Source organism: Tasmannia lanceolata, unplaced genomic scaffold (genome assembly GCF_043159265.1).
Source record: "Tasmannia lanceolata isolate RefF3 unplaced genomic scaffold, GAP_Taslan_0.1 ptg000044l, whole genome shotgun sequence".
In the NCBI taxonomy this organism is placed as follows: domain Eukaryota; kingdom Viridiplantae; phylum Streptophyta; class Magnoliopsida; order Canellales; family Winteraceae; genus Tasmannia; species Tasmannia lanceolata.
The window spans coordinates 23,943,961-23,967,474 of record NW_027518721.1 but is presented as its reverse complement, the minus strand read 5'-3'; the positions used below and the strand labels follow the sequence as shown (position 1 = coordinate 23,967,474).

At 39.4% G+C, this 23,514-nt stretch overlaps 1 protein-coding gene and 1 pseudogene across 3 annotated transcripts; both read right to left on the bottom strand.

Moving 5' to 3' along the window:
• Positions 1 to 4,363: 4,363 nt before the first annotated feature.
• Positions 4,364 to 7,705, bottom strand: LOC143863441 (mediator of RNA polymerase II transcription subunit 20a-like; annotated as a pseudogene).
• Positions 7,706 to 13,137: 5,432 nt separating this feature from the next.
• On the bottom strand, positions 13,138 to 22,006 carry LOC143863727 (transcription factor MYB114-like). 3 transcript variants are annotated; one of them, XM_077374487.1, is made up of 4 exons: positions 21,919 to 22,006; positions 13,933 to 14,081; positions 13,715 to 13,844; positions 13,139 to 13,607 (listed from the first exon to the last, which is right to left on the bottom strand). In XM_077374487.1, exons 2-4 carry the CDS (start codon positions 14,066 to 14,068, stop codon positions 13,301 to 13,303), a joined length of 573 nt encoding a protein of 190 aa, XP_077230602.1. In that variant the 5' UTR covers positions 14,069 to 14,081; positions 21,919 to 22,006; the 3' UTR covers positions 13,139 to 13,300. The 3 variants fall into 3 exon arrangements, with proteins under 3 accessions (XP_077230601.1, XP_077230602.1, XP_077230600.1); XM_077374486.1 differs by lacking the exon at positions 21,919 to 22,006 and having other exon boundaries at positions 13,138 to 13,583; positions 13,933 to 14,201; XM_077374485.1 differs by lacking the exon at positions 21,919 to 22,006 and having other exon boundaries at positions 13,140 to 13,607; positions 13,933 to 14,199.
• Between the last annotated feature and the right edge of the window lie 1,508 nt (positions 22,007 to 23,514).

The window sequence follows — 23,514 nt, the reverse complement described above, 5'->3', positions numbered from 1 at the left end:
TTTTGGATGTTGAGAAACTTATGTAATTGATGGAATATCAATTGGGTTGAGCATTGCTCCCATTTTCTTCTTCTTCTCTTGTTGTGTTCTTTATTTCTATTTTTCTTCTTCTTCCCTCTTAAGCACCCGCATTAGATTCTGTCATCTTGTGTCAAAAATTCCAAAAACATCAAAAACATATGAAAATCCAAAAATCTCTAAAGTTTTGAGTCATTAGGAGTAGTTAGGATAGGGCTGGCAATTTCATCCGAAAAAGCGGGGATCCGCCCAGCCCCGCCTCGTTTGGGGAGGGGATTCCCCGATTTGAAAGGGGAAGGGGAAGGGGAAGGGGAATATAAAAATTCCCCGGTGCGGGGAGGGGAAGGGGAAGGGGATGGAGTTGTCCCCGCCCCGCCCCGCCCCACCCCGCTCCGCCCCGCTACGCCCCGCTAATCAATGCCATTTTTTTGTAAATTTTTAAGTGTTTTTTTTAAGGAAAACTACTAGAAACTCTGTGGATCGGCTACAAGATTCCCCCAAACATAAACTTAGCTTGTCTTTTCCTTTTAATTAGCTTCTGAGAGCATTTTGGGAACTATAATAACATTTTCACAGATGTTGAAATAATAAAGATAAGCTGAGAGCCTGAGATGCTGAGTGTATGCAATTATCAAAAAATCGTAGTGCCAACAGAATTTTAGGGTTGGATTGCAAGTTTTAATTTTCAACAAGAAAAATTTAGCTACTAGAAATTTGTTTCATGTCAGCACTAGACTGAATTGCAGTTAAAGAAATAAGTCATTTGTTGATTTTGTTCTCTTCTCCATTCTCATTTCTCATGCTCATCTGGGGGTTAACATGCTATACAGAATGAACTAATGAACATTATTTTGCGTGTGTGAGCGCCCACTTATGGACTTTTAAAGTTCATTGTGACTACTGAAATAGTTACTTTTTGCACATTGGCTGCCTGTTAATGAAGGTAATCCTGGTGCTCATTTCCTATTTATCATTCCATAATTTATGCAGAAAATTGCTGAAAGATGAGGTCCTGTTGTTATTTATGTTGTCTCATCCATGCATTTCTGATTTTGTCCATCTGTTTGTTGATCACATGAATAGAATCATAGCATTCATCACAATATTGTCTGTAATGGACGTAGAAGAAAGAAGCTCTGTTTGCTGGTTTGGTTGGGTTCCAAAGAGGGGGCGGGGCGGAGATTTTGTCCCCGAAGGATGCGGGGAAGGGGAAGGGGATTAGATATTCCCCGCGGGGAGGGGAGGGGGATTCCCCACCATCCCCGCAGAGGGGAAGGGGAAGGGGAGGGGGAAAATTCCCCGCAGAGGGGAAGGGGAAGGGGACCCCAACATCCGGCCCCGACCCGCCCCGTTGCCACCCCTAAGTTAGGAAAATCTGTTCCGAACTACGTTGGCTTGATCCTCTTCCACGAGGTACGTAGTGCAGCTTGGGATTCTTATCCCAGGTCCAGCCAAACCTTTCCAAATAAACATTTCAAACCTTCCAAAAATACAAAAATTCTTTAAAATATTTTTAAAAAGATCTTCCCCTAGAGTTAGGAGTCTATCCTAGATATTTGGGGTGTTTTAGAGTTAGTAGTCCGTCCTGATTGTGTTGATATGGTGTGTCTTGTCGTGTAAGTGTCCTTAGAGTTAGGAGGCATCGAGTCGTGGTCGGTTAGACACTTAGTCGAGTCGATGGCTAGACCAGGATGCATTTAGTCAGCCCAAGGTTTTTCTTAGGACGCACAGCCTAGTTACACATAGGATATATGAACCACCTGCATTATCTTAAGGCTAACCAACTTGCATTAGTTAGGGCATATAGAGAGTCCTAAAAATTACAATTCACTTGAACTTAAACAATTGTACAAGAAGCCTTAAAAACTAGTCAGGTCTAGTTGATCGAGTCTAGGATAACGGTCTTAGATGGTTAGGCATCGTAGTTTAGAATAGGTCATCGAACTACGTTGATTCTGATTCTTCCCGAGGCTGGGATACGTAGAGCAGCCGGGATGGATGGCCATCTTGGTCCGAGTCAAGTATCACATTAGAGTCTAGGGTTTGTCATGTCGAGTCATGTGTGGAGTCATGTTGTGATGTGTTGTTTTATTGTGTTTTCTTACTTTCTTGTGCAGACCTTATACCTTTAGCTGTAGCATAGATGTGTTTGCACACCAAAACTTAGACATTATTTAGGTATGACACTCATAACCTAGCTATTCTTAGGCGACACTACTTTCATCTATTTTGTGTGTGCTTATTATTCCTCCGAGACATGCATGATTAGGTAGACGTCTTCTCGGAGATATATGTTCCCATTTCATATGACTTTCGCCCAAAACTCTTCAAAATTAATAAGTAAATGGCATAAGAGACCAGGTGTTTGCACTTGGGCGGATGAGGTGCTCTTCGGACCTTCCAAATTAGTAACCAAGCATGAGCCTTCTTTTACATCTCTGGTTATCCATTGCAACAGAGCATAGTATGGGATCCAGGGCCTACTTCCTTGGATGAGGACTCTTCTTTGTTTAAGGTACCTCTCGAATCCGGGCTAGTCCCCGAATCGAGAGGTATCTCACTTTGCATCGCCACTCATGCTGTGAGAGGCACCTTCTTTCGAGAGTTCCTTGGTAGAGCTCTCCATTCACGTGGATGATAGAGAGACTCTCGGGGGCTCGTTCCCCGTCTCTCTCGGATCGGGGTCCACAGAATGCAGTAAAGTGGATTCTCAGATACTTGAAAGGAATGACGGATCTTGGCATCATGTTTGATGGGCATTGTACTTCTACACAGTTAGTAGGATATGTGGATGCCGATTATGCTGGTGATTTAGATGAGAGGAGGTCTACTACAGGTTATATGTTTACATTAGCCGATGGATCTATTTCATGGAAGGCGACACTTCAGACTATGATTGCTTTGTCTACGACAGAGGCAAAATATATGGCAGTAGGTGAGGCAGCCAAGGAGGCCATTTGGTTGGGTGGTCTTGTTCGCCAGATGGGACTGAAGTAAGGAAGTGTGTTGTTGCATTGTGACAGTCAGAGTGCTATTTATTTAGCGAAGAATCAAGTGTATCATGCCAAGACTAAGCACATTCATGTGAGACACCACAAGATAAGAGAGTGGGTGGCAGATGAAAGTATTCACTCGAAGAAAGTACATACAAATGACAATGCAGCGGATATGTTGACTAAGCCAATTACAGTGACTAAGTTTAAGCATTGCTTGGACTTGGCCAACATCACCAGACATTGATGATTGGTGGGGCGCCCCAACGAGTGGGGTGGGCACCTCATTTGCAGGAGGTGCAGAGCTGTGTTCTTGAGGTGGACAGTAGATGGTACAGTTGATCTTCACGTGGCTGTGAAACAAGTCAAAGGTGGAGATTGTTGGGATGTTTCCTTGTTTCCCAAGCAACATAAAAGTTTTTGTTTTGGTAGTAAGCCAAAACAAAAAGTGGAGTGAGTTTTTTCTTTTGGAAAAACCATATTGTTAGAAACTCTTGCTCTCTCTCTCACGTTAGAAATAGAAAGAAGAAAAACTTACGTTTTTGGGCTCTCTTTCTATGTGTGAAGAAAAGAAGAAAATCTAGGGTCTAGTGCCTCTTTGTGAAGTGAAAATTAAGAGAACAAAAGAACTTTGTGAAGGCATCTTCAAGGGATTGTTCTAGTTCTTCGACGGCGACGAGAAAGCTTTGTTTTCTCTTGGATTTCAAGAGGGGAAGTCAAGAAGGGATTTTGTAAAGGATCACAAAAAGAAGGGTTTGAGAATCAATCAAGTGTTGGATCGATTGAGGAATCTATTGTAATCTTTGTTACTTCTTGATTAGTGGAATATTTCTCTTGGATCGCCCGTGAACGTAGGCTTTGCCGAACCACGTAAAATTTGTGTGTTCTTTGTGGGTTGCAATTGTGGTTTGGTTTTATCTTGCTTTAGATCATGGATTTTGATTGGATAATTGTTCGTTGATTTTCTACAAATAATTTATTGTTCAGAGGAAAGAGAAAGATCCAGGAATGGGAAACTGAAAGCAATTTGGTCTTTTCAGATTGCAGTTCCTGTAAAACAAGAGGTATATTTAGGGCCTTATGGATGCCTCTAAATTTATTTGCATATATTAATATATGCAAATGTTTTTTTTTTTGTTTTTTGAAATGGTAATATATGCAAATGGTTTTGAAGTGAAATAAGATTATTTGAAAATAATGGATATAATAGTTTTCAAAATATTATATTTAATGGCTTCCAAAAAGGCTTTGTTTCCTATTTACAAATAATACTCACTTAAATAATTTTGTCTACTAATAAGGACCCATTTTTAGGCATCCAAAGAGTCCCTAAGGCATCAATAATGCCCATCTCAAGGGTTCCTCTGCAACTCCTTGGCTAAAAGGATTACACCATGACTTGCTGCAAGAAGTTAAGCAGATGGTAAGGGTTTAAAAAGACACTCAAATCAGTATTTCCCAATTTCAATATACAAGCCATCATTGGGGAGCATCTGCAACTATGTAGAAATATTACAGATGTTAAAACAGGGAGGCAGGTAAAAAACACAAAAGCAAAATGATATACTAATTGTAGGTAGCAAAAACACCATGATAGATGTACAAAGAAAGATAGAAAAGCAAGTGATAGAAAAGAAGGAAAGATGGCACTTAAGCAATGAAAGAAATGTGACTCATCTAATTGCTTCCCTTGGCAATTAGTTGAGCCATGACTTGCATATTGAACTGCTGTGTGTTGTGAACTATACTGGTCTGAGAGGCCATAGTCCGCCAAATTCTGTTCAATATGCATAAAATGACCTGGCAATGATTTTTTTTTTATACAGTTTCTTGCCAAATCCCAACAAACTTTTCCATGATTATTCTGGCTTTCTCTAATGACGAAATGGGAAGCTAATCAAGCTGCAAAAAAGTCTCAAGGCAACAATTTCATGTGCAATATTTTACCGTCGACTAGCTCCACTACTAGCTTCCCACAAATGAATTTAGGCCACACGGATGTACAACTAATAACATGTTAGTTTTCTAAATTATAAACATTTACAAGACATTAGCAGTCCAAAAAGCAAATAAAGGAATAAAGGCCATTTGTGATAGCAGACGGTACAGAAAAGGGTGCTTCAATCTTGAGGTGGTTTAAGGGATTAGTGATATAAAATCACTTGGAATTAATCTATTTAAGAAGGGCATTCTTGGAATGTGTTTTATAAGGCCACTAAAGAGGGCTTTAATCTTTAAGTGGGGGGCTTGATTCTTAACTGAGGTTAAGAGCTTTTCTCTACAAGAAAAGGGATTTTCTCTCTCCAAGGGTTTCTTCTTCTTCTTCTCTTGCAACGGCTTTGATCCAAGGTTGCTGAGTTCTTTTATGGTATTTTTAGGGTTGTGAAAAAATTGTAAGAGGGAGTTGGGTTTTTTGCTTGAGTTGCAAGAAGAGGGTGCTGGTGGGGTTTTCACTATTGTTGGAGAGGTAAGGGTTTTAACCCTTGTTTGTAATTTTCTATTGTTAATAGTGAATTTCTACTTGCCGGATTGCCCGTAGAGTAGGCCAAGTGCCGAACCACGTAAATCACTTATGTCTCTTGCTCTCTTGTTTTTCTTTCTTTATTTCACTACACTCTTGATTTGTTCGGCTAATTCCGTAGGTTACTGGTGACCATTTGTTATTGTTTGCTTTAAGTAGTTACTGGTACCGGATTTCTAGCGGTGGGTTCTTGCCGCAACAAGTGGTATCAGATGGTCGTCCCCTATTGGGATGTATTATTAAACCAAAATCGGGTTTATGCGCCACGAACTACGGTAGAGCGATTTATGAATGTTTCCGCGGTTTGTGATAGTTGTTTAACCAACTAGCCATTGAAATAAGCTACAAATGGCATCACTTTCTGTAACTAGATGGCAGCTAAAATTAGAAACTCCTATAAAGTTTGCAATAAACTTGACTTTCTATATGCTACGAAAAAGGAGGAAAGTCCTATTAAAAGAATGATACCTGAACTAAATGGCTAATATATTAAATAATAACTAAGGCAATGAAACTTGCCTAACACTACAAAGAGTATTTCTACAATTCCTACCTATATATTCTTGAAATTTGAAAATATTGCCAAAATATCAAGTGTAGAGGTTGCCAAAGTTGAGCTAGTTGTGGGCCCTCTTGGTCAAGCCACGCCATGTAGGCATTGACCAAATGTTCTTGTTTTACTACTTCAAAGAGTTAAAAAATACGTTTTTATTTGCTGTTCGTTAACGGTTTTATATAGTAAAAGTCTAATGTGGTTACGACTTAGGAGTGTAGGTTTTACGTATGGTGATGGGAGTTTGTTTAAAGTGGGAAAATTAAGCGCTATTTAAAACATTACCGTGCGAGGGGTGTTTTTTTTTTTTTTTTTGAAATGGTGAATTATATTAGAATGGAAAGGGAAGCCCGAGGTGGGACAACCCAATAGAACCGATTACAAGATAAGAGAGCAGAAACAAAAAATACACAACAACAACAGACCAAGACATGGCTGATCAAGGGGGGAGATAATCAAACCATTGTAAGGAGTTACTATTCACATATATATATGTATTATCTTTGTTCCTTCAGGACCACCTCGGTTCTGTTTTTACATATATATATATATATATATATATATATATATATATATATATATATATATATATATATATTCTGTTGCCCTTTTCAAAAAAAAAAAGGAGTCACTATTCACACCCCTACTGGCTAACAGATCTGCCTTCTCATTGGCAGCTATAATCTTGTGCAAGGGGTGTTTCACGGCTTTTAGATTATTTACTTTTGAAATGAAATAAAGTTCTTTTCTTTCTTCTTGAGAAAATAGTGGTTTTATCTTGCGTGTCGTGGATTCGATAAGCACCCTTCGTAGATTCAAAGGCTTATCGACCATAGGTCGGCGGCATATCTAGTCCGAAGTTCACACTCATCACAAACTATGCGAGGTAAATACAATATAAATGCAAATGCACACATACATTCACAAATTTCTAAGGGAGAACCAACTTCAAAATTAAGAGAAACGGGATTTGTAAGACTGCAACTTCTCCATTATCATCTGAATTGTCGAATGTACTTCGAGTACAGTCCGCTGGCCGCCAATAATGAAGTAGTATTTGTTGGATTGTTCCTGAAGTGAAAGTCCCAGAAAATCACGAGGATACTCAGCCTGCGAAGATTGGTCTGGTATGGTTTACAAAATGATAAAAAAAAAAAAAAACAGAAAACTTTTCTTCCTAGTCTCAAATTTTCCCAAATAGAAGGGAATATCAGGGAAAAGGGTAAATGACCTACATTTCAAAGAAAATAAATGACCTCTAAACATGGGTTTGTAGTAAGTGAGTGTGGATTTCCACTTTCCTCCTTTAACTCCATGGGAGGCATAGAGAGATTTCCGTGAGGATTTGATTGTTGAGTATAGACCCAGAATTGTGCTGGCAGTGCAGAAGCCTACAAAGACAACCCATGAATCAGAATCAACGAAACTGATAAAAAAATATGTAAAGAACCCATGGAACAAAATCTCAAAAACCCTAGGTTGAAAACACATGAATCTGAAAATACAAATCCGAACCCTAGAAAGCATTAACTGGAAAAGAGAAAATTAGAGGGATTTGAACTGGTCAAACCCTAGAATGGAGAAATGGGGGAGTCTGTTTTGTTACCATTTTAGTGGCATCCTCGAAGCAAACAGGCGAGATAAGGTATTCAACATGTGCTAATTATGGGCCTTGGCTTGTTATATCCAGGCCCATTTAAAACAACGTCAGAGACTCAGTGTGTACGAGTTTTTATATGGTCTAACCATAGGATGATCCAAACCGTAAGTTTGATGGGCCACAACATAAATGGGCTGTGCCCAAAAACTCATTTACATAGATTGATGCTAGCCCTCCAATCTATAGAGGAACTGTATGTTAATATATTATGGAAACCTTTATAGAATGGAGGGTTAGGATCATCCTATGTAAATGATTTTTGTGGCACAACTTATTTTCGTCGTGGCCGGCCTATCAAATGGACTGTTTGGATCAACTTATGGTGTGGGCCCGTACAATAATTTGTGAAAATTAAAGGGTGACCCACTGACCCCACATACGATTTGGATTTTTTGTAATACAACGAGACGCGCCCAGTACAGCTGTATGGGTTCCACCTTTGATTGATCTGAACTGTTCGCTTGAAAGGCCTTGCTTTGGATCTCCCTTGGCTCAAAAAATACATCAATATTAGATCCTAACATCCAATAATGTATGCCTCTTTTTTCTCTCTTTAAGGCTCCATTTCTTTCGACGTAAAAATGGACGTAAAATTTGTTTTATGTTGTAAAAATGAATATAAAACAAATTTTACTTCTAATTTTACGTCGAAAGAAATGGAGCCTAAACAAAAAATACATAACTTTTGATGTCGGATTGTGTGATTGACATGGCGTTTGGGCAATAAGAGATCGAAATCAAGACCAACCAAATGGATGGTTCAGATCAATCAAAGGCAGGACTTACTATGCTGAGGAAGTCTCGCTAAGGCATAGTAGGTCCTGCCTTTGATTGATCTGAACCGTTTACTTCATAGGCATTGCTCTGGATCTTCTATGATAAAGCCCTCCAATCATCCATTATTGAAATCACATTAAGGCCATGTTCGTTTGAGATTGTGGCAGCCGATTGTGATTATTGGACTCAAAATTACATTAATCTTGTGTCCAGTAATCACATTCGGCTGCCAGAATCGGTTGCCAAATCCCAAACGAAGGGTATTTTCTTAGATTGACATCTCCATTTGGATCATCCCTGTCATGATCCAAAGTAATTTTGGATAATGGACATGGTCCGATCCAACTGTTGTGGCTATATCCGGTCCATTAACATTCCGCTTCCCTTGGATCCACCGATCCACCGGACCCAGAGGCCCTCTGGGTCGATTGAGATCAATACCTACTCTGGGTGTAGGAGTCCCTAGCCCTGGGTGAATCAGACTAGTCTCCATCATGACTCGTGATAACTGAAGTTTGTCATTAGTTGAGCACCATAGTGGATGGGCAAAATTCCCACCATTCTGTTGATCCTAGCCATCGAATCAGAAGCTTGTAAATGGAAGATTGAAAAAGAAAAGAAAAAAAGAGCCAGTAGTCAATGTCGAAGTATAAATGATTAAACAACACCTAACAACCTTATACTTTTGGAGTAATTGGTTGTTTCACATGGTATCAAAGCTATAGGTTCTCGGTTCAAAACCCAACAACTCTTTTATATAAAGAATCCATGTGTGTGGGTAAAACACAAAAAAAAAGAGGGCCCACATATGAGGGGGAGCGTTAACAGGATCCCTTTTTGCGCCCCATGCCCTGCCATGTGGAGACATGGAGGTGGAAAAAGAAGTATAAATGATTAAATAACACTACTCTAACAAGCTTAAACTTTTGGAGTATTAATCGGTTATTTCACAATCAACAGATAACATGAAAGATTCCTTTATCAAACTCTATGGTCCATGCAGATTTGGACAATAGCCCATACATGGTGCGCCCTACCGAATGACCAGTTCTGAATTCTGATATCATATTCTTCTTTGTAGTGAGGCAGTCTAGCTTCCATAGCCGTTGGATTTAACAAGTGGCTACTAGTGAAACAAATGTTCGAACGGCAGCGTACTCGATATTCCGCCGGCGTACTCGATATAATTGGAACACATGTTTGAACCCAGAAAATCCGGCAGCGTACTCGATATTCCGGCGGCGTACTCTAAAATCCTGGTGTGTACTTGATATCTTTGAACGATGGGTGTTTCTTGAATCCGGTGGCGTACTTGATATTCCGGCGACGTACTCAAGAATCCGGCGGCGTTCTAAGCCAAAAGAGACGTGATGAGTTCGGTGAGATACTTTGGGCCTTTTCTGGCCCTATTGGTGTGTGTGATTCTTTGGAAGTGGAAGTCAAAGCGGCGTATTTTGGGATCATGAAGTTGAGTAGGGAAGTCTTAGACCATATTATCGTTGAAGGGGATTCATTGAATGTCATTCGGTGGTTGAAGCGTGGAGTAGCTCCTCCTTGGAGATTTTTGGCGTTATTTGATGAAATTAAGGATTTTGTTGCAGGGTCGGCTATTGTCTTTAAACACGATTGGAGGTCGGCAAACGAAAAGGCGGATGTGTTAGCCAAGCAGGGAGTTGGGGGGGGGGGGGGAGTATTCTCTGGTTCGATCATCTTCCTCGTAGTATAATTTTGTAATTTTTGTTCTCTCTTTTCTTCTTCTTTTCTGTTTCTTCTTTCTTGTTTTTGTTCTTTGGGTTGCTCCTTCTCGGGTGCTCCCTTTTCATTTAATACAAATCGCTATTTCAAAAAAAAAAGGAGTCCAATAACGTTACCGTTCTAAGCCAAAAGCGACGTTAGCCTTTATTATCCAAAAGATACGCATGCGCTCCATGAAAAGTGGGCAACTTCAACGCTTTTTGATGATAATGATTGACGTTCTCATCCATCGGGAAGGGCAACATAAGAAGACTCTGTCAGAAGGGTTTTGGGGTCTTTTTCCCACCTTCTTTTGAAGAATCACCCGTGTTTAATTCTTGTTTTAAAAGGTACCGAAATACGTAATAGCTCCAAACTATGGCACGCATTCCGTATTTTTCTCTAAGAATAATGCCAACACACCTCTTTAGAGTTTAGTCTGTTCAACTATTCATTTCTAATATAGGAAGAACAAGGACAATGAACAAGGACAATGCCAATACAAATCTTACATCTTATTCATTCCTAATTAAGGAAGAACAAGGACAATGCCATTACATTTTATTCTGTCGACTGTTCATTGCAATCTACTTCTACCCTTTATTTTCTTCACTTCTTTTTCCCTTTATTTTCTTTTTTTTGATCCTATATGGTTTCAGATTTCAGAACCAACAATTCCTGTTGATTTTTACCATAATTTGATCTAAAAGCTTAAAGCAAAAACAATCTTGATTTGGGGTTCATTTTATATGTTAGTCCTCATTTTAGTTCTATACTTTGAGTGAAGCTTAACAAGCATGCACTCATGTATGTGCATGGGTTCAACGATCATCATGCACTAGGGGTGCAACTTGGGCGGGCTCAACCCGATTTCGGCTTAGGTGGTTGGGTTGGCATTTCCTCGGGTTGGGTTGGGTTGGGTTAGGGATGGAAAAAAGCCAAACCGATTTAATTTCGGGACCAGTTAGGGTTGAAGCCATGGGTGACAGGACCCAATCATCCCATAATTTTATCGTGATTTTCAAAATCTTGAGGTTTTATTTTTAAATATTTTTAAAAAAATTAAAGAACTTGTCCGTTGAGGGATTTAGAGGGGGTTTGGTTTAGGATTGACCCTCCTCGACCTGATGCATGCTTTGGACCTGATGCATGGTTTGGATCGGGTTACAAATGAGGTAATGCTACCTCAAGTTGAGCTAGGGTTGGCCTCAACCCAACCCAACCCAACCTAGTCCGAGTTGCGGCCCGTGTCATCACACATGCCAAAGTGTATTTCAAAGTGCCTCAAAACCAAAGGTACATATTCTTGTATGTTGATTAGCACATCATGCACGAATTGACTACTACATAATGGGTCCCACTTGTCAGCGGTAAATACCCATCTCCAATAACATCCGCCGATCTACTTCTGGCGGACACACAGAAACACCCAACATCTTGCACTACAAGATGGAGAAAATCATGTACCAACAAACAACAACCACAGAAGGGAGCAAATCACAAGCAACCACAAGAAGACAAGAATATATGTAGTTTACCAAAGTGGGCTACTCCATGAACAATGCAACACAAAAACCCATTATTTAGAACCAATAGTACAATGATACCTCTACCGGTAAAATCCACCAATAAAACCCTTCTCTCCAATTCTATGCAACCCTCAAATCTCAACATCGAGTATGAGGAAAGCTCCTTTGGAAAACTCGCCAATACAATTCTCCTCTTGCAATGAAGAAAACTATGGAGAAGAAGAACAATGAAAGAAGAAGATTATACCTCCAAGAAGAACCTTGCTTTTGCTTCACCACAAAAGCACTCCAAGAGCCCCCAAGAGAAAACCCCTCTTGCCTTGTTTTAAACTTTTTTTTTTTTTAAATGGCATATTTTATAAAAGAAACAGAAGGGACACCCGAAAGAGAATTCCCAAAGATACAGAACAAAAAATAAAAAATAAAAACTAATTACAAAATGACTAGGCCATCAAATAGGAAATTGATCAGACCAATTCATCGAGATGCATACCACCCCTCTTCTAGCCAAAGCGTCCGCCTTCTCGTTAGCAGACCTTCTAACATGAATCAACTCAATATCTGATTCCGCCAATATATCTTTCATTTCGTAAAAAAGATCCAAGAATCTCCAAGGTGGAGCCACCCCACCCCTCAACCACCGGATAACATTAAACGAATCCCCTTCAACAATTACACTCTTCAGACGTTCCCTACTCACATTTTTTATGCCATTGAAAGCCGCTTGGACTTCCGCCTCCGTAGCGTCAGTCACACCTAAAGGGCCCCAAAAAGACCAAAGAACCTTGCCGGCATCATCATGACATAAACCTCCCACCCCTCAAGATGAAGAACCTTGCTTTTGTTTCACCATAAAAGCCCTCTTAGAGCCCACGAGAAAAACCTCTCTTCTTGGCCTAGATTTTCTCCTCTCACCCTCTAGTAGAAGAACCATCTTGAGTAACCAAGAATAAGAAGATAAATTCTTGTTCTTGTTTCACCACAAAAACCCACATAGAGACCCAAGAGAAAACCCCTCTTTCCTAGCTCTAGATTTTTTTTCTCTCTTCTCTTCTCCACACCTCTCAAATTCTCTAACCCTTCTTTTAAACCCTTTCTTGCCTCACTTAAAGACCAAGTGGGACACACTCCAAGAAAGAAACAAGAAAACAAAAGAATTACAGAAAAAATGTGGTGATTATACATCACCATTTCAATACCACCTTTGATTGATCTGAACCGTCCCCTTCATGGAAAAATCATGCCAATCAAGTAACTTTAACATTTATATGAGATCCAAAGCAAGGTCTATCACGCGGACGGTTCAGATCAATCAATTGTGGGACCCAATATGCCACCAAAAGTTCCTCGCAAAACATAAAAAGTGATCCCCAAACGTAGAAGATAATGACCAACATTAGAAATTCATTCACCCCATTGTATTTCTTTACAAGGAAAGACGACAGCCAATGCATCAAATTCAAGAAAGGGAAACGAAGTTTCTCAATCTTCAATGGCCCTTCTTCAGAGATAAATTCATCCAAATCTCCCCATGTGTTTCTCTTCAGAAGGGCTTAAAAGAAGAAGCCCTGCCATTTTATCTCCAGAGAAATCAAAAAACTCATCCGCATTAAATTCAACATTTGAAGGACCCTTCTTTGTGACTTTTGAATTGTCCTCGTCCAAACCACTAAACCCTTTTGTTTTAGCCCCTTCTGTTAAATTCCCACTTGGGTTCTCTCTCTGCTTGTTCATTTTCTTGCTCAGATGGGAATTCCAATAGTTCTTTACTTCATTGTCTGTTCTTCCCGGTAGTCTCCTGGCAATCAAAGACCACCTAAAACTGCAAGTTAGCAAACACACAACTTTACAAGGTAAAATGCAAATAGAAATGAAACCCACCAAGGAGATGGTGTTATTAGTTGAGATTATAATTAAACTTAAACTAACCTGTTTCCTAACAGTTTATGGAGCCTGATCATCAAGTCCTCTTCTTGATATGAGAAGTTGCCTCTTTTTATATTGGGTCTTAGATAATTCAACCATCTCAGCCTGCAACTCTTCCCATATCTATTCAAACCTGCAAAAACAAGCACCCACTCAGATTATAACCATAATAAGTAGTTTCAAGAAGATGGGTTTTTGTTTTGAGTATGTTGAGCTAAGACCTGCTCTAGCGGGAACCGATCTCCACCCCTTCTCGCCGTCGCGTTCTATACATTGAGATAGCTTTCTATCTTCTTCAAGTGTCCATGCTCTTTTGTTAACATCAGTTTTCACTGATTTTTCTGCCTTTGCAGCCATGCTATCTTTCTTTCTGTGGGTAAGGAAGGCAGTGTTGAAATGGAAGAAATTAAGTAGAAGCTGATTCTTAATGAAAAGGAAGGCTTTTCTAAAGGGAAATAATATCAGCACAACCATGTTATAATGATTGCGCCAACCCATCTTTTCTTTATTATTTAAAGAGCTGTCAAAGTCACAAGCCGATTAGAAAAGAAAAGACAAGCTGAGTTTGTGCAATTATTGAAACATGGTTGTGCTGATATCATTTCCCTTTCCAAATCAAGGGGTTCATGATCTAAAGGGCTGAGAGGGGACCTTTATCTACGCTTATTGGTGGAAGAGAAGGCACGTACCATTGATCTATGAATAATGTATGAAAAGAATAATTGAAAAGTTAGTCGAAAGAAAGCGGAATGCTAGCTTCAAGCGGGTAAACAACCGCTTGAACGTACTCCGGATTCTATTGGCCAAAATACACTTCGCTGGCATGCCCTTCTCTAACTACTGCCATTGACGGAGTAAATATAGTTACTTGAGACTTCTATAGTATCACATAAACTTGTTGGGGTTTAATTGAGTCCACAAAAAAACTCCTCTCTCTAACAAGATTATATATGGTGGCCGGCCCAACATCGTTTGGGTGATCCAAACCGTTAGTTTTTCTGGCCCTAATGTGGATAGGGTGTATCCCAAAAAATCTTCTCCAAACTGTTCATCTGAACCCTCTGTTCTGTGCAGATTTCTATATTGTACCGTCAATTTTAAACCTCCATAATTTGGAGGGTGAGGATCATCCAATGGAAAAGATATTTGGGGCATATCTTATCTACAATATGGCCCAACAAATGAACGGTTTGGATCACCTAAATAATGTGGGCTTGGGCTCCACCTTCATACATGACCGGCCACCATATAATCTCTCTCTCCAAAGGACATCTCTGTGGACCCCGATCCGATGTAGGCGGCGTGGGAACGGGTCCCTACCACCCTCTCTGGATCTCCACAACGTGAAGGAGAGCTCTACCAAGGAACTCTCGAAACGGATGCCACCCTCATAGCATAGCACGAGTGGCGATATAAAAAGAAAGAGATATGTCTCGATCCGGAACCGAGGTTCGAAACCGAGACATACCTGAAATAAACTCAGAGTCGCCATCCATGGATATGCCATGGAACCCTAAAATCAAATCCTCTGTGCAATGGATAACCAGAAATATATATGGGTTCGTGCCTGGTTACGAATGGGGAAGGTCTGAGAGCACCCCCAATTCGTCCGAGTGCAAGCACTTGGTCTCTTATGCCATTTTTAGTAACTCCAAAGAAGTTTGAATAAAAATCATGTGAAATGGGAACAATCCTCAGGACTCGTCTACCTAAGCATGCATTTCCTGAGGATAAAAATAATAAACACATATAAAATAAAATGAAAGATGTGTCACCTAAGCATAGCTAGGTTATGAGTGACAAGCCTAATGGGTGCCTAAGTTCTGATGTGCAAACACATGCAAGCTATAGCTAAAGGTATAAGATCAGTACAATAAAGTAAGAAAACATATCAAATCCTACAATAATAGCACAACAAATCCTAAGACTCTAAACGAATTAGCCCGAGTCTTCGGATGGTCTGGTATTCATCCAAAGAAGCCTACGTATCCCCGCCTCCACGAGAATCAAGGCAACGTAGTTCTTCGCGCCTATTCTAAGATATGATGCCTAAGACACCTATACCTCTATCCTAGACTCGATCTAAAAGACCGGACTAGTTATTTAAAGTTTATTATATGATTATTTAAATTCCAGTGAATTGTGGATTTTAGGACACCATATGCCATAACTAAATGCAGATTAGCCCTAAGCTAATGCAGGTGGTTCCTACAACCTATGTGTAACTAGGCTGTATTTCCTAAGGAAAACCAAAGGTGGACTAGCGTATCCTATTCTAGTCATCACTCGGCGATGTGGATCGCCGACTGACCGGACGGAGGCGCTCCTATAACTCTAGGACAGACCCCTAACTCTAAAACAATCACCAACAAGCACACAACAAAACAAAGATCAAAACCTAACTCTAAACTCTCTATCTAGGACAAAGTCCTAACTCTAAAGGAAGAGCTTTTCGAAATCAAATGCTGTTTATTCAAAAAGGTTTAAAACGCTATTTACAAAAGTTTGGCTGGACTTGGGATATAAATCCCAAGCTGCACTGCGTACCTCGGAAGAGGATCAAGCCAACGTAGTTCGAAACGAACTCTCTAACTACTAATTCTAAAACACTCAACACTTTAGGCTTTTTAAGGTTTTTCAGATGTTTTCACCCTTTTGGCCAAAGACCGGAGGGAATATACAAAACAACATCCTAGGGACAAACCCTAGGGTGTACAGGGGAAACTATGCTCTAATAATACTATTATAAAAGCAAATGAGTCAAAGACTCTCTAATGACAATAACTGAAGAATAAATGAGTCAAAGACTCTCTAATAAAAGCGACTAAAGGATAAACGAGTCAAAGACTCTCTAATAGGAGCAACTGATAACACTGAAATGAGATAACGAAGTCAAAGACTGTCTAATAATACTGCAAATGAAACTATTGAGTCAAAGACTTTCTAAAAAAATGGAAACACGAGTCAAAGACTCCAATGACACCAACTAAAAGATAAATGAGTCAAAGACTCTCTAAAGGAAAAGAAACACGAGTCAAAGACTCCAATAACACCAACTAAAGGATAAATGAGTCAAAGACTCTCTAAAAGAGATGAAAACACGAGTCAAAGACTCCACTAACACCAACTAAAGGATATATGAGTCAAAGACTCTCTAAAAGAGATGGAAACACGAGTCAAAGACTCCACTGATAACAACTAAAAACAGATGAGTCAAAGACTCTCTAAAAGAGATGGAAATACGAGTCAAAGACTCCACTGACAACAACTAAAGACAGATGAGTCAAAGACTCTCTAAAAGAGATGGAAACACGAGTCAAAGACTCCACTGATAACAACTAAAGACAGATGAGTCAAAGACTCTCTAAAAGATATGGAAATACGAGTCAAAGACTCCACTGACAACAACTAAAGACAGATGAGTCAAAGACTCTCTAAAAGAGATGGAAACACGAGTCAAAGACTCCACTGATAACAACTAAAGACAGATGAGTCAAAGACTCTCTAAAAGAGATGGAAATACGAGTCAAAGACTCCACTGACAACAACTAAAGACAGATGAGTCAAAGACTCTCTAAAAGAGATGGAAACACGAGTCAAAGACTCCACTGATAACAACTAAAGACAGATGACTCCCTAATAACATCAATAAAGATCAAATGAGTCAAAGACTCCCCCGATAACATCACCACACAAACGAATGATTCAAAGGCTCTCTAGATGAGACAAGGCATGCCTCCTATGGGTACATCATTTATCAAAATCAAAGCAACCTCCATGAGGTTAAGCTAAAAGGAAAAAAGCTTGCCTCCAAAGGAGGATTGCCTAACGAGACAAAGTATGTCTCCTAAAACAGGTTCTAGTATCTAAAGAAGTCTAGAAGACTGCACTAGCCCATTAAGAGAGCAGAAAAGAGCTACTAGGAAATCTCAAATTACCATTCAAATCTTATATAAACAAATCAAGTACTAAGCAAAGAAGAATTTACAACTAAAGAGTGCACAATCTGCAAGAATAGCAATCATAAAATGATAAACAACATTAATTAGTCCAGACCAGCCGCTGGATAGCCTAATAAAGTAAACACAATATTCAAACACTTCAAAGCCAACCACAAACCCCGATACGGGGACTCCAATGAAATCAGATAATGCCAAAGTAATCATCTGATATCAAATACACATGATAATATTTCTATATCCCGCCTTGAAATCAGACAGTACTCATGTCGATAATATCGAATAGAGTAGTTATCTGATCTTCTTCTTCCTATTAAACAATTTATTTAAATGAAAAGGAATGTGTATAATAAGCTTTCAAGATATTCTTACCTGAACAGTCCATTCATCTTCAGAACCTAACTCAAAACTTAACATGAAAGAAGAATATTAAATTTTCAACAAATTATACAAATGCATGCAATGATATTTCTGATTTTTATAAATTTTGGTGCATAACAAGGGGCATCAACTTGTGCAGATTCAAGTGCAAAAACGGTGAGCCATAAAACACAAAGACGGGCTTCAATATGAGGCTAAGTAAGTCTTCTAAAACTGGGAACCCTCAAATGAGACAAGGCTTGTCTCCAAATAGGGGCTCCACAAATGAGGCAAGGCATGCCTCCTAGGGGTACACTATCTGTCAAAACAAGGCAACCATCCTGAGGGTAGGCTCTAAATGAGGCTCGTCTCCAAAGGAGCAAGGCCTAATGGGACATAGCCTGTCTCCTAGGGCGGAGGGCTCTAGATAACTCTTTCATTGCCCAGAGAAGGTTTTTTTTTTAAAAAAAAAAATGGTTAAAAGAAAACCAAAAGGTTGGGTAGGCCTACTAAACAAAAGAGGGGAGCGCTACTTGGATTGAGCGAGTCCTCTAAGGATGGGCTTGGGCTATCGCCTTCATCGCCCTTTCAAGAGAAAGGGTCATCTAAGATTTAAAGGTACCTGAAAGGAGAAGAAGAGAGAAGAGGGTACTACCACAACCAGGTAAGTCTCTCTAATGATGGGCTTGGGCTAACACCTTCATCGCCCGCTAAACTAAAGCTAAGCAATATGGATTACAATCATGGTAACATATCTTTGTATTGATGCCTTTTATTTTGACAAGTGATGTTGTAAATAGAATCACATTGGTATATCAAAATCTCTAATATTCCATGATCCAACTTAATAAACAAATACAGTTCCCAACAACCCGGTTTACATTTTTATGCATTTAAATTTTCAAATAACACTATCATATCATGATCAATTATAATTTCCTTAGAAAAGACACTATGCCCAAAGGAATTGATTGCAGCAAGAAAAACAGATCATTGACCTTTTGCGTGAAAATTGGAATTTCATAGTTCTAATTTCAATCAAAGAATTCCAGTTTCAATAGTCTGTAACTAATGCTCACATTTCATCATTTCAAATAATGATCCTCTCCGAAACTTCTAAAATGCCCTATTAAAGTGAATGAGGACAATGAAAAACTATGCAATCCTACAAGGTAAACCCAAACCATCTAGAGATCTAAATAGAGTCAGTTCATCTCATGGGATGATCCAAAGACAGAGAATTACATTATTCGGCAATTTAACAGAATGAGTCTGTATCACTTCTTCTTCCCTATTTTATTCCGCACCATTAAAGAACAACACACCACTCAAATTCAGGAAATTTGGAAGAAGTAAAAGAAAAATTATGAGCAAATTCTTACCTGAGAGAATGCTCTTGCACTCACCGTACAACTTTTAATGGAAGCCTTCAATGGCCATAGATAAACTGTCTGGCTCGCCCCTCCTTTCATCTGAACCAGCATTAATGCGAGGTGCTAAATTGTAACGCCCAAATTATAGCAACATAGCAGATCCCACGAACCGATCGAACTGCCTATTCTGTCTTCTTCTCTACAATTGACAATGGAGATGATTTCTTGCAGCGAGATTAATGGTGTTTGGGGGTAAAACTCGCACTGGCTGGGTTATGGGAGTTGTGACATAACCTCTTCTAACTCTTCTTCTTTTCTTGTAATTCTCTTTTCAAATCCTTTTGAGGGTAAGGGGTTGATGGAAGGAAGTGATGGTGAGGGTTTGCCGATTGGCCGGAGCTCCGGTCAAGCCGCCGGAGAAGAAGATCAACACTTCCTCTCTGAATCTATCCAGATCTAAGGTTTCATGGATAAGGTTTGAGGAAAAAGAAGTTCGGTTAGGGTTTCTATATATAAAAAAAAACCAGATCTGATGAGATTTGAAAAACAAAGAAAGCAAAGAGTAAAAAAAAAAATGTGCAGATCTCTAGTTTAGAGATGGAAGAAATGGAAATAGAGAAAGAGATCTCAGATCTGAGCTTGCCGGAGACGGCAATCCGACCGGAATTCCGTCGGAATCTCACGGAGAAGATGATCTCTCTCTCTCTCTCTCTTTCTCTCACAGCTTCCGATCGGAAGTAAGATCTCCGGCAAGCGGTCGGAGAAGACGATCGGTGGAGAGAAAATAAAAACCCAAATCTCCTCTGCTCTCGCTCTCTCTCTGAAAATCAACTCTCCTCCCTCGCTATTCTCAGATCTCAGATCTCATATCTGAGATTTATCTTTTATAGACAGATCTGAAAAAAGAAAATCACATCCAAGCAGCAGTAGAGGCAATGGTCAGAGGTAGGAGATGATTGAAGGTGGAGTCAGGTTCCGGTGAGGCTTCCCGGAGAAGATGACCGGAAAAGAGGAGATCGGAGGTTTAGGGTTTCGGACAAGGAATTCTAGACTAGGGCCGGTGGAGGATGAGTAGCAGAAGAAAAAGAAGAAGAGGAATTGGGGATTGGGATGGAGGGATGGTCGTGCGCTGTGATCGGAGCTCCGGCACCATTGCCGGAGGAGAAAACCTCTCCCTCTCTCTCTCTGCAATCTCTCCGATTTCACGAGAAAATGAACAATCCCCTGTTTCTCTTTGATTTTTTTTATATATTAAAACTATAGGATGATATTCGCACTACCCATTTGATGGGCGCACAAATCATGATGAGTCGCGCCCGCCATTTTTGTCTTATTTGGCCTGGGCGCGACCATCACAGGATAATTCACCCCTCTTTTCACTTGGACAACCTCTTCAGCAGATAATTCACCCCCCTTTGGATTTGTATTACACACCCTCTCTCGGCTCGTCCTATTTGCCAAATTGGCTCGGAATTTGATGAAATTTGGCGGGGGTCTTGGTGAGACCCTAAGCTACTCCAAGGTTCAATTTGGAACCCCAGCTCACTGATTTGACAAGGTTTTGCACAATCGGCACGAACTTGGGTCCGGTCAAAATGGGGTGTCTACAATCTCTCAATGGATCTTAGACTTGTCAATTAAATGGAGTGCAAATATTAGATTCTGCATGTGTCCTATTAGTACGCTTTTATTTAGGAATCACAAGTGAAAAAAATCATCTCCATAGGATGATCCTAACCCTCTAATATGTAGATAAATTACATTTAGAAATATCTATAGATCGAAGAGTTAGGATCATCCAATGGAGATGATTTTATGGGCAAGGGCACAACAAATCAATGGTTTGGATCTTCACTAGGTGAGGTAAATGAAGATTATTTAGGATTCTATTAATGGTATTTAAGAGAAGGATTTTATTTCTAAATCAATGCCAACCTGTCAGTTTCAGCATCAAGACGATTTTTTTGCCAATGTATTAATGGTAGTTATAGAAGGGAATGCCAACAAGGCACACTATTGCCAATAGAGTCCCGAGCAGCTTCAAGTGGCTTTTGACCACTTGACGCTTGACTCCCTCCAAAACAAATATCAGCAACCTAGTTTTAGACAAAACTTTCACTTAGTTGCTAATTCCTCTAACTAAGAAAAGTACATCGATTTCATCAGTAAACCTGAGAGAAAGAGAGAGGGAGGATAGTTAGCAAAACGTGATACGCCAAAAATATGGGACAGATGAATTCAAGTTTAATATTGTATTGGTGTCACGCCCCAAACCACCCCCACAATCGTGGCTTGGAACACAATAGTGCCACATGATGATAGAGGGTCACTCTACGTGCATGCAAGGTTAGCAATAACAAAACCATGTTTAACTAAACTCAACAACTAAATTCCATTCCATCCATTAAAGTCAACCATTAAACAAATTAAACATTGAGCACCAAAATCTCTCTCTCACAACCCATAATAAATAATAATAAAAGATTGAAGTATAATCTGTCCACCACTTGCTTACCTAAACAGCTAGGTATGAAACGAAATAAAAGAAGGCTCAAATCGTGGATTTCTTGGTACTCCACTTCAGGTTAGAGTCAATCTTCTTGACCTGGAATTTGTTAAACCACATGTGAGCTAAAGCTCGATTGTGAGTAATAAAGACTACACTAACAGATGATAAAGCAAGTGACGAAAAATAATAAGATCAAGGCATGATCCATATACGAACAAGCATGGCTCCAAAACATCAAACATATTCAAGCAAGAGTTCTTATGGTTAAAAAATGTGGGTGCCAAATCTAAGTTCAATATAGGATTCGATAATTCTTGGATACACAGTTGCTTAGTTTATTAATTTCGATAAATTAAAAGTTTCAATGTATTATGCATTCCCCCACTGGGGGTGCAGAATTTGGCAAAATGGTATCTAGCTGCCAACGTATTATGCATTCCCCGAAGGCATAAGGGTCCAAGATAAACTAGCATTCCAAGAATTCGATTATCAATAGTTCAATAATCATGGCAGAGAGCTCAATGATTCAATGGTCCAGGGATTCCGAAGAATCAACAAAGTCAATGATTTCAGGATCGAAAATAAATTCGACAGTTCAATAGTTCAATAGGAGTTCAAAAGCACAAGGCCCAAGGTTGTGTCCAATAAAGAGTATAAACTAAGGCTATACCCAACATATGTCAAAATTGGTTCATATTCAAATTCAATTGAACAAATAGCAAAGCTCCAAAAGGTTCTTACAATATAACTCGTTAGTATAACTTGTATTACTCACCTCGATCAGATTCTGAAGCTGTCTTTCGATCGGTCGTTCAATCACCTACATATGAGGTTTACAAAATCAATGCCTTTTTTTTTACTCTAAATGAGTCAGACCTTACTCATACATCGTTTCTATGGTTTCCCTAGAAGGGCCTTAAAGTTCCAAATCGATAGTCTTCAAAAATTCATAACTCTTTCCATTCAACTCCGATTTGCGCAATGTTGGATCCGATGGATTCATAACGACGAGACGTATCCACCAAACCCAATCTTGAGACTCAAATCTTATCAGACTAAAGATGTAAAACATATTTGGGTTTTTTTTTTATCAAAACCTTCAAAAACACACTTTTCCAAAACATATGATCTAGGTCTTAGATACGATGAAGATTACTAAAACTAGATGGATCATTCGAAAAACCAAAGATCACACGTAGGGTTCGTCTTAATTGATACGAAAATTCAGTTTCAATCAACCTAATCCTTGTTTTAGAATCCTTAGCAAACATACAATACAATCAATCGAAACAAGATTCTTACCTCGATTTATGTCGGAAAGCACTTGTTCTTGATCCTCTCCTCTTTCTCCTTGTAGATCTCTCTCCAATTGCAGCAAGAATTAGGGTTGCTTTTAGTTTCCCTATTCTCCCAAAACTTATATTTATAGGTCTAAAAAGAAAAGCCCTAATTAAACTTTAATTATTTTCGGCAAAAATGCCCCTACTAAAGGCGTGGAGGAAATTAGAAATGGGGTATTTTCGGTATATTACAATTGGCTCAAAAACAACTTAGTAACAAAGGTGAAATCCTTATACTATATATAAAGCGTGAATCATGGGT

Bases quoted from the DNA above. Each gene is read 5' to 3' on its own strand.
- LOC143863727 (XM_077374485.1), bottom strand. From the start codon at position 14,185: ATGGTTGTGCTGATATTATTTCCCTTTAGAAAAGCCTTCCTTTTCATT. The intron at 13,845-13,932 runs GTCTTAGCTCAA...TTGTTTTTGCAG, and splicing joins ATCGGTTCCCGCTAGAGCAG to GTTTGAATAGATATGGGAAG. The intron at 13,608-13,714 runs GTTAGTTTAAGT...GCTAACTTGCAG, and splicing joins CATAAACTGTTAGGAAACAG to TTTTAGGTGGTCTTTGATTG.